This window comes from Myotis brandtii, unplaced genomic scaffold (genome assembly GCF_000412655.1).
Source record: "Myotis brandtii unplaced genomic scaffold, ASM41265v1 scaffold225, whole genome shotgun sequence".
In the NCBI taxonomy this organism is placed as follows: domain Eukaryota; kingdom Metazoa; phylum Chordata; class Mammalia; order Chiroptera; family Vespertilionidae; genus Myotis; species Myotis brandtii.
This window is the reverse complement of record NW_005358435.1, coordinates 1,944,412-1,955,839: the sequence shown is the minus strand read 5'-3', so window position 1 is coordinate 1,955,839 and position 11,428 is coordinate 1,944,412. Positions and strand designations below refer to the sequence as shown.

At 53.6% G+C, this 11,428-nt stretch overlaps 1 protein-coding gene across 1 annotated transcript in view; it reads right to left on the bottom strand.

Annotated features, from left to right (window-relative positions):
• Positions 1–11,422, bottom strand: part of NFATC2 (nuclear factor of activated T-cells, cytoplasmic, calcineurin-dependent 2) — a 156,450-nt gene extending 145,028 nt beyond the window's left edge. The window contains exon 1 of the mRNA XM_005866222.2: positions 11,224–11,422. Coding sequence (XP_005866284.1) covers positions 11,224–11,293 — 70 coding nt within the window. The 5' untranslated portion in view covers positions 11,294–11,422. The remainder of the gene's footprint in view (positions 1–11,223) is intronic.
• Between the last annotated feature and the right edge of the window lie 6 nt (positions 11,423–11,428).

The following is an 11,428-nucleotide window of genomic DNA, read 5'->3' as shown; positions in this document are numbered from 1 at the left end:
CCGCCCGCCCTGGCCCCGAGCTCAGGCATGCGCTGGGGCCCCTGCCATCCAACCTCCCGGAGGGTGAGCGCTGCTGGCCCTGTGCGACCCAGGATCCCGGGCAGAAAGCTGCTGCCACTAAGTTTTGCCCTATGTGACCAGCGGATCCCGGGCTTTCCCGCTTTTCTTCTTGGAGGGGCAGATCTGTGACTCCTTGTGCCTCTGTGCGCCCACAGCGTGGAGTGCTGTCCACCTAGCGTTGTCACCTGCATGCCCCTAACTCCGTGTTCCGGGGCCTGGGAAAGAATCAGATACTCGGAGCACAAGCCCCACCTAGACCTCCTGGCCACCTATCGCACCCAGGTGCCAGGCACCCAGCATGAAGGGGACACTGGCCCTGGAGAAGCTCTGGTTCTGGTGGGGGGAGAGCCACAAAGGAGATAAACAGGGAACAAAGACGGTCCCCTGTGAGGCGCCAGGAGAGACCTCACCAGGGCTGTGGGGTAAAGACTGGGGCTGGGAGCATCAGTCATTTCCGTGGCCACGGAGGGCCTCTCTGGGAAGGTGACACTGGGGCGAACCTGGTTGATGGGTAGAGCTGGGGGAAGAGTGTTCAGCAGTGGAAACCCCCCAAAAAGCAACAGCCAAAGGAGCTGGGCGGGGGGGGGGGGGGGGGGGGGGGGGGGGGGGGGTGACCGCGGGTAGCAATACACCTGAGTGCTTGCTCAGATCAGAACAGATGGGCAGGCCCCTCACTGGAGCTCCTGATTCCAGGAGTCTTGAGAGGAGGCTCAGGGGTATGTGTTTGTAAACAAGCATCCCAGGTGAACGTTAGGGACGGGAACATTGGGGGACCACGACCTCAAAGCCCAGAACCATCCCCAGACCCAGCCCCCCGGGGTGCTTAACCCAGGCTCCACATTAGACTCACCTGGAGCGCTGTTCACACCAGAGACCAGTTATGAGCAGAATGTTTGAGGGTGGGGCCTGGGCCTCCGGGTTTTGTAAAAGCTCCCCAGAGCCTTCCAATGTGTGGCCAGGGGTGAGAATCCCCCGGTTTAAACTCAAACTCCACTCCAGGGGCCTGGGCCTGGCTCGGGACTCACCAATTTTCGGAGTCTTGGGAAGTGCTTTCTGACTCAGAATATAAAGAAATCCCTGATTTGTTTCCTATCCACAAGCACAGCTCTCCGGGGAGTATCCAACAAGCATCTAGGAGGGGCTGATAAATGTAGGTGGGGGAGGGGAGATGACGCAGGCTAGGACACCAATAGAAGTATCTGGAACAGTGGTTCTCAACCTTCCTAATGCCGCGACCCTTTAATACAGTTCCTCATGTTGTGGTGACCCCCAACCATAAAATATTTTTTGTTGCTACTTCATAACTGTAATTTTGCTACTGTTATGAATCGTAATGTAAATATCTGATATGCAGGATGTATTTTCATTGTTACAAATTGAACATAATTAAAGCATAGTGATTAATCACAAAAAAAATATGTAATTTTATATGTGTTTTCCGATGGTCTTAGGCGACCCCTGTGAAAGGGTCGTTCGACCCCCAAAGGGGTCGCGACCCACAGGTTGAGAACCGCTGGTATAGAAGAAGGTGGATGCTCTCGGCCCTAATGACAACACCTGAAGTCCGGACCCCAAAATTTGGTCAGAGATAAACCAGGAACAAGCCTGCCTTGTGCTGTAGACCAGGAGGAAGCCTGGTGGCGCCCTCACGTGTCCCTTCTCATCTCCCCACCCCTAGTGGGTAAATGCCTCCACTCTCCTGGCCGCGAGTGGGTTCTGCCTACCCAGAAGCCCATTCCCCCTTCTCCCGATAACAGCATTCCAGGGTGTCCTTTGGGAAGCTGCTTGGTTCTACCTAAATACAAATATCTGAGGAGTGCCGCCCCCGCCCCCCAGCCCCAATGCAGGTGGCCCTGAGTCCTGAGACCCCTTCAAGTCGGTCCCTTCCCCCTACTGGTATAAAGCTCATTTTTATCTACAGCCTGAACTTCGTTCGCCCCTGAAATTTGGGCTCAGACATTGCACTGTCCACCCAACATCTCCATTTGGGTATCTAATAGGTATCTCAGAGTGGACGTGTCCCACCGAACACTATTATCTTCTGAAACTTCTCCCATGTTCCCAGCTCAGATATCGCCCGAGAGTTTAGCCAGTTCTTCGACCAAACACCAAGGAGTAACCCTGGCTTCCGCTCCTCTTTTCACCCACGTGCAAACCCTCAGCAAATCCAGGCAGCTCCACCTTCACAGTGGAACCCAAACCCAACCCTTTATCACCAACTTCACTGCCCTCCCTCCTGCCCCTCATCCCCAGTCCCATCATCTCTCACCTGGCCACTGCGGGAGCCTCCGGCCTGGGCTCACTACCGCGTCTGCCCTTACACAGAGCAGCCAGAGGGATGCTTTCAAACAGACATCCCGTAAACCCTCCCGCGGCTTCCCATCTAGTTTAGAGTTAAATACAAACACCTGGCCCTCGGGCTCTGGGAAGCTGCCTTCCCCCTCACCCAGCTCTCCTAGGTATCCTGTCGTCGTCCCCTTCTCTTACTGCCTCTGCCACCCGGGTCGTCGAGCTGCGTTCTACTAAAAGTCAGAACCCAAATCAAGGTGTGGGATGCAGGAAGATGTGCCATGTGACAGCAACACAGGTCACAGGTCTGCAGTAGCTCGGCCAAACCCATCCTGCAGCCACAGAGGGTGGGCAAAAGTAGGTGTACAGTTGTTTGTATGGAAAATAACACAATACTTAATAAATAATAATACCGAATAATCTGTTTCCTGTACTCACAATTGTAAGCACACTTTTGCCCACCCCTGTATTATGTTTGATCTGCCCTGTAATTTTTTTAATCTGAACTAACATTGTTTAATTAGATTTCATATAAAAGTTAACATTTGCAATGTCTCATAAAAAGGGGGAAGATCTGGCCGCAGCAGCAGGCCCGCGTCACCTGGGGCTGAGTAGAGGCCACCCCTTCAGATGAGTCCGTGCTCTCAGGGCCCCACAGACCCCACCCCGCTGCCCCCCTGTGTTCCCATGAGCCCGAGAGCTTGAGACCCTGATCTCCAGGCTCTTGACTCCTTTTACGGGTTTTGTTTCTCCTTTTCATTCCTTGTGGAATGAATATTTAACAAGGGGACATGGTCAGCAAACTCCCCTCTCCCTGAGACGGCTGTCCTTGCCTGTCATTAAACAGGAGGTGCCAACACCCCCAAGCAGGGGCAGGGGCCTCATCTCTGTTGCAGGGACCGAGACAGGAAATGCTGAGCCAGAGCCCCGAGGGCAGGCCGCGGAGGCTGGTCGGTAGGGCCCGGCGCATTGTTGAGTCTTGTCCACCCCACAACTCTCTCTCAAACCTCCGCCTTCATGCTGTCCCCACTGTCACCCAGGCTGGCTTCCTAAATGCCCGCACCCCCCAGGACCACGTGTCTGCCTCATCTCCGTTCTCTCTCTCTCGCCGGGGTCTTTGCAGACTCTGACATCTGCGTCAGTTTCACAGTCTTTGAAATCAGGGAGTGATTTCAGTCAATGATAGGACTGGGATGACTGGGGCGGGAGGGAGGGAGGTGAAGTTGGTGGTAAATGGTGGGGTTTGGGTTCCACTGTGAAGGTGGAGCTGCCTGGATCTGACAAGTTGTGAGTTCAGTGAAATAACCGTGAAAATGGCAGCCCAGATGAACAGACCGCTGAGAAGGCCACAGACCTGCTCTGTGTGCCCCCAGGTGTAAGGATCCCTGTCGCCCCCACGGAGGCACGGAGGAGGCGGTGTTACTCCTGTAAGTCACACGTGCCACCACAGACATGGTTTTGTCCCATGCGAATCTGAGACTCATTACTGAGTCACATTTTTCCTGGGCTATTAGCTAAGGGTGGATTTGCTAAGGGACATGTTTGGACCAAGATGAAACGCTAAAAAAAAGTCTTATGACTCCCAGTGATAGCAGAGGGTGAGGAGAGCTGGCACGGGGAGTCTGGGCCGGGCCGAGAGGAAGGCACGTCTGTCGTGGCTCATATTATTCACAAAATCAGTGGCATGTACCCTCGGGTGTCAAAGACAGGGAACATCCCTGCAGAACCCCAGGGCTCACGGAGCGCCGCTTGAGAACTGCAAGGAGAATGCAGAAAGTACCACTTGTCGCCTCCTCCCCACGCTGGCCCCAGCCACCGTCATTTCCTGCCTAGGCCACTGCAACAGCCTCCCACCAGCACTCACTCTCACCTGCCTCCAGGCTGCTCTGCCCACCCCACCCCCCATTGCCCTGAGAATGGACTGCCAATTGCTGATCCTGCCCTGGCCTGTGTCCATGATCTCATCTCCCGTCACAATCCCCACCCCCTACCCCTGCCTTTTCTGTTCCAGCCACGCGTCTCCTTGCTGGTCACTGACTATCCGAAGCACACCTCTCTGCTCAGGGCCTTTGCACATGCTACTTCTTCTGCCGTGGACGCTCGTCCCCCAGACGTTTTACAGGCAGCTCCCTCGCCGTTCAGAGGCCAATGAAAAAGACCTCCCTTTAGAAAGCAAGGGACCACCCAGCCTGAATTAGCAATCCCTGCTGCTCTGGGTGGACCTGTGTCCCTCCCCAAAAGGATGTTCGAGTCCTAACCCCCTTCCTGTGAGTGCAATCTTCTTTGGAAACAAGGTCTTCGCAGATGTCATCAAGTTAGGCTGAGGTCCTTAGCGCTAAGGACTCTCATCCAAGGACTGGGGTCCTCACGAGAGGACAGGAAGAGGCTGTGTGACGAAGGGGACAGAGAGCGGAGTGATGCACTGACAAGCCAAGGAGTCGCCTGAAGCTGGAAGGGACAAGGACCTCCCCTCCCAGAGCCTTCAGAGCCCACATGGCCCTGCTGACACCTTAATTTCAGACTCTGAGTCTCCAGAACTGAGAGAAGAGACTGCTGTTGTTTCAAGCCACTCAGCTTGTGGTAATTTGTGACGGCAGCCACAGGAAACAAGTACACCCACCTACCACACACACACACAGGCACATTCACATGAATATGCCAAGTCATTTGCATATAACTCTTCTCCTATTTCAGTCCCTTACGTTTAACAGCATTTGAAATCATCTGGGCTTTCCCTGCGCTCACTCGCTCGGTGTCTGCCGAGTGAGGGCCGACTGTCCCGGCCACCACTCTCTCCCGGCACCTCGCACAGGAACTGGCACACAGCGGATGCTCTAACAGCGCTGATGAAGACAGATGAATGGTCCAGGGAACTCCTAAGAGGAGGTGGGAGTGAGCTGGGCCCTGAAGGACGATGTGCAAAGGGGAGAGGGAGCCCCGGTGGGAAGACAGGCACAGGCCAGGCGCGGGGAGCAGGGGGAGCAGTGTCCTGTGTGAGAGGAAGGGGGGCAGGCACAGACCCCTCTGAGTGTAGCCAGTGCGGGAATGCACCTGCTAGACCAGTGATGGCGAACCTACGACACGAGAACTCACTTCTTTGGTTGATTTTTCTTTGTTAAATAGCATTTAAATATATAAAATAAATATCAAAAATATAAGTCTTTGTTTTACTATGGTTGCAAATATCAAAAAATTTCTATTGTGACACGGCACCAGAGTTAAGTTAGGGTTTTTCAAAATGCTGACACGCCGAGCTCAAAAGGTTCGCCATCACTGTGCTAGACCATCAGGCCAAGAAGCACCCAGCTGGGCTTTGGCCCCGAGAGAGGCTTTGAGGAAATGGGTCCCTGGGCAGGTCCATTCCACGGAGAGACTGGATGTGGAGGGGATGGGGGCCACCAGAAGTCACTGAGTGGCCCAGAAAGGCAGGGTGGAAGGGGGACAGGAACCCCCCAACACAGACACACACACACACACACACACACCACGCTCTGGAGGGCTGGCTCCGTTGGGGCTGCAGCCCTGTGCTCCAGCTCATGCCGGCTCACTGGGTGGTCCCACTGCAGGAAACAGGAGAAGTAGGACCACGGAGCCCTTAAACGCCGAGCTTCTGGCATCAGCCAGCTCTGGTTCTGCCCTTGGAATGCCTTGACCACTCCCTTCTTGGTTTCCTCGTCTCTAAGCAGGGATCATGTTAAACACCCGCCTCTCGGGGGTTTTGTGAGAATCCACGGACATCATATCTGCCAAGTGTTTGGCTACAGAGGACGTCACGTTGGGAAAACAGGTCGCCTTCTTGCCACGATTATCCAGCCCAATGGGAGCAACATGGTGGAGTGGGCGGGAGTCCAAGCTCCGAGGCCCAGCGACGGGACCTGGGGGCGCGGCTGCCCCTCCCGGGGCAAGAGGGGGACACTGCCTGTCAGGCTGGTATGAGGATTAATGAGGTGGCACACGGAACGCCCTTAGGATGGCGCCTGGCACATAGTTGGCACTCGGTCGCGGTGGCTGCTGTCATGGTCATGGTTGTTGTTTGTTGTTCTTGCCTTTGGGGGCTGATTCATCCCAGACAACAGCATGAGAGCATGTGCCTGGTGGATGACCCAGGGAGAATGTCCGTGGAGCCACTCGCGTGAGGTGAGTGGGGAACGTGGAAGTCCAGGCCCTCGTCCTGGTCTGACGGAATGTAGGGGAGTGAGCCAAAAAGACGCCCCAGAGCTTCCAAGTGTAAGTCATTGGCCTTAAGAAGTCGGGTCGCCCTACTGTGCATCATTTATCTGTCCGTCCATCCATCCACCATTTAACAAAAGAGCACCTACTACATCCAGGCACTGTCCCGGGCACTGGGGCCACAGGGGAACACGAACAAAGCGCGGACAGTCAGCACCAGTGTGATAAGTACAGGGGAGGGCAGCTCGGGGCAGAGTCCCAGGGAACCGCCACTCCAGCCTGGGCCATCAGAGGCCCGAATTGCTCTTCTAGCAAAGGAACAAAAACAGGACCCCGCCTGGCTTCTTCTAGGTAAGACGCGAGATACTCACTCGTTATGTAGTGAGAACATGTACAGGAAAGTGCTTGGTAATTGCTTTCTTGCTGTTGTTGTTCATCCTCACCCGAGGATATTTTTCCATTGATTTTTAGAGAGAGTGGAAGGGAGGGGTGGAGAGAGAGAGGGAAACAGAGAAACATCGATGTGGGAGAGACACATCAATTGGTTGCCTCCTGTAAGCACCCTAAACAGGGCCAGGGATTGAGCTTGTAACCCAGGTATGTGCCCTTGACCAGAATTGAACTGGGATCCTTCAGTCCATGGGCCGATGCTCTATCCATGAACCAAACTGGCTAGGACACTAATTGTTTTTTTTTTTTAGGTGGGATCTTATTTGGGCGGGGGAGGGTGGTAAATAGTGACTGAATGAATTGTACAGAAATAATGGCAGCAATTGTTTATTAAGTGAGCGATTAGAGAGTCATATTGTTTATTAAAAGATTGAAACTCTCCATAGATTGGTAAATGATTGCTATCATCCCCCGCCCCCCCCACCAAGGGCCTTTGCTGTCTTGGGACCTTCCCTGTAATTCAGCAGATGAAGGGTTAAAACCTGGCGCAGTAAGGGAGTCTCCTTGGACCCTGCCCCTGCTGTTCTGGATGGTCTGATACTCACTGTCAAACATATTCAGGATTATTCCAGATAATATTACTATCGCTCTTTTGCATGTGGGGAAACCGGGGCACAGGAAGTGGAGGTACTAGTGAGTGAGTGGCAGAGCCAAGATCTGAACCCCTCACCAGATCTCAAGCTGCTGATGTCCTGGGTTAGAATATTACCTAGAACCCATTGGACACTCACAGAAATAGGAACCCGGCCCCTGTCCTCAGGGGAAAGTCTGTAATGAAGGGGCCGGAGGAGCTTCGCTCTGGAGTCCTGAGGAGAGGGGGAGACTGGAAGGGCCCTGGGAGGGGCCTCTGGTCTGGGCAGAAACAGAAAGCAGCGCTGGCCTCACTGTTTCCTTCTGGGGGGAGTGGAAACACTGTCCTTCCCTTTCCCTGAGGCGGGGCGAGGCAAGGAGCCCTCCTGAATCATTCTATGCTCGGGCAGATCAGCGGCTGCCTCGGTTTCCCCAACTTTAACCATGATGCTGGTACCCTCCACGTCCTCCCACACTCCCCTGCTACCCTTCCAGGATATGCCAAGAAGTAACGTGGTGATGGGGAAAGAACCTAGGATCAAGGTGTGGACCCTCAGTTTGCTCTTCCATCGAAAGGCATTATAAAAACTATGGTAACATTAGTAAGTTCCAGAGCATACGGTCAAGGGCCTGTGTTCGAATGATGGCTCTAGCTGGCCAGTGTTGCTCAGTGGTTGAGCATCAACCTATGAAGCCAGAGGTCACAGTTCCGTTCCCCAGTGTGGCTCAGTGGTTGAGCATCAACCTATGAAGCCGGAGGTCACAGTTCCATTCCTCAATTCCCAGTCAGGGCACATGCCCAGGTTGCAGGCTCGATCCCTAGTAGGGGGCATGCAGGAGGCAGCCCATCGATGATTCTCTCTCATCATTGATGTTTCTATCTCTCTCCTCCTCTCTCTGAAATCAATAAAAACATATTTTTTAAAATAAATAAAAACAAATGATGGCTCCACCACTTCTCCGCTGGGTAGCCCTTGGCCAGTTACTGCACCTCTCTGTGCCTCACTGCCCTCCTCTGTGCAGGAGATGACTGCACACTTAGCAACATACTTGCCCGGACAATTACAGACTTAATACTTGCAAACAGGTGGGTGTGCCGCTCCCAGGCGGTGCTCAATACGCGCTTGCTCTCACCCCCGTAGACAGCACGAGAGTTCGCACTGTGTGTGACCCTGGGCACGGCTGGCTCTCACTGTCCCCAATCATCAGATAACAATAACATCGCATGTGTGTTAACCGCATGTTAAGCATCGACGTTAGCATTTTCCGTGCGTGATTTCACAGGATGTTTATAACAACCCTGTGAGGTCCGCATGATCCTCTTTCCCTTTTGCTGATGAGGAAACTGAGGCTTTGCAGCCATCATCTTAGCCCAACCTGTCTCACTATGAAGCCCCCGTAAGTTAAAAAGTACCTGGAGAGGTTGGAAGTGCTACATCTCTTCAGCAACTTTGTGTTGCAAAATCCAGTTTCTGTATCAATGTAAGTTACTGTTTTGCAACTTCAATGGGAATTGCAGCTAACATTTATCGAGCACTGACTATGCGCGTGGCATCCATATTATTGGCCCCATTTTACAGATGTGAAAACTGAGGCACAGAGAGGTTAAGGCACTTATCCAAGATCACACAGTGTGATGTGGCCAAACAGAAATTCTAATCCAAGCAGAAGGCAGGGAGTTCCAGTCTGGGAGTGAACAGAGCTCATGCTGGATGTGTTTATTCCTGAAATACTTTCCATCATCCCACTTCAGATAGAACTGAACACACCTCTTTCAGATCTTCAGTTTTTCCCAGAGCCTTGACCCAAAGCTGCACAGCAAGGTCAGTATTTTCCTGCCATGCAAATATTTCTATTCGCTATTCATGGCCCCACCCATTTGCATGCACACTTCAGGTCTGTCCCTAAGCTCACGTGGTGTTTGAGTTTAAAGGGGCATTAGCTTCTCCTCTGCAGGGCACGGTGGAAGCATCTCTCACGCCAGCTCTTTGATGCCTGGAATTGCATTCTGTGTGCCCAGCTGCCTCGGAATGCCTAGTGTGGTTCGCTGGGAACAATGTGGTGCCCTGTCTCCCACATGTGTACACACACACTGGCACGCACATACTCACCATCCCTGCACACATGAGCGTGGGCTGGGAGGGAGGCAATGAGCACACACAAGATACATGGCCCTCAACACCTTGAGAAAGGGGCAGGTTCATCAACCTTGAGCAGAGGTGGAGCAGCTCCAACAAAATGTGAGGCTTGTATTAGATCACAGAGTCCATCAGAAGCCCCGCTTGTCTTCCAAACTCACTCTCTCTCTCTCTCTCTCCCTCTCTCTCCCTCTCGCTCTCTTCCTTTCCAAATAGAGCTCCGTTTGGCATTGGTTTTCCCCCCACCCCCACCATCACAGCATCAAGCACTCTCTTGGTATGTGTGACGGTCAAAACCAGTTCATGTCCTTAGCCATCAGTTACCTGTCTGAGACCATCGCTTTTACAGGTGATGCAATATTAGTACAATGTGTTTGCCATTATGTCACATGCTTGACCACTAGCAGAGGCCAGGGTAAGCTGGTACCAGTTAAAACGTTCAAAGTGCAACTCAGCTAAAACTATGTGCCATTGAGGCAAAGCACACCATTTACCCAACCCAAGGCAATTGGCCTCACTCTGGTTTAAAAAAAAAAAAACCCTCAGGTTTATTTACTGAAATTGTCATTTCTTCCCCCCCAGAACTTTAATCAGCCACGCAGAGCACAAAACCTACATTCAACTCTGATTTTATGACACCAGGCTAACTCCTCCCACGCGTATTTATTTCGCTTAACTCTTGCAGCCCTGCCCGCCGGGCAGTGCCCCCACCGCGGGCAGGGCTGGCCTGGGAACAACGCCCCGCATTGCCTGGTCTCCACTCCTCAAGCCCCACGCGCGAGGGGACAGCCCGCACACCTCGCCGCCCGGCCAGAGGGCAGATTTTCATATCATATTCTTATACGTTAAGCCCCTCCCGTCAGATCCAAGGAGTATGATTCCAGGGCTAAATCCAAGAGAAGGAAAAGAGGCAGAAATACAGAAAGCAGAGTGTAATCAGATAGCAAAACAAACTGATGGTACACTGCACTTTAAAGGGGGAGCCGGGGACTGTATCCACCAGGCACATCCAAAAAAAAAAGAGGGGGGGGGGTTGTTTAAATGTCCCCAGCGCATCTGCTGCTGTAACTGTTTCAAAAGCGAAGTCTTCGTGGCTAGCTTTGCTACATAGTAAAAGATAAAGCCTGTTCTCCTAAAAGGAAAAAAAGCTAAATGATATAATAATGATGAATAATAATAACAGTGCAGCTGCGTAGCATCTGCTGTCAAAAGCCGAGTGCTGAAACGGTTAAGCAGCGAGCGGTTAGTAGCGAGGGACGCCCGGTGTCCCACGGAAGGGAAACTCCCGTGACACCTCGCCAGGGAATCCCGCGTGGGACGCCGCACTGCCCGGGGCTCAGCGGGCTAACGTCGCCCCCTCCCCTCCCTCCTCGGCCGGGGCGAGGGCGCCTCTGTTCCGGGCCACTCTACCTGTGCGCCCTGGGCCACCGGTGTCCCCGGCCCCCTGCGCCCCGCCAGGAGCCCGAAGCGCTGCCGGAGAAAGGAGCAGAAGGGAAGGGCTGGGAGGCGGGAGGAGGACCGGCCGCGGTGGAGGGGAGTCAGTTACCTTGGTCCACAGACCCCATGATGCGGAGGGGATGGCAGTGCCCCGGCTTGAACGCAGCCTCTCTCTGCATCTGGAAGGGATGGGGGCTTGGCGCGCGCTGTGAGAGGGGCTCTGTTTTTTGAGACCAGGAGCCAAGGGGGCGCCGTCCTCTAAAGCATGCTCGCGGGGTGCCCTGGCCGAGGAGCCTGTGAGGGGCCTGGGAGCT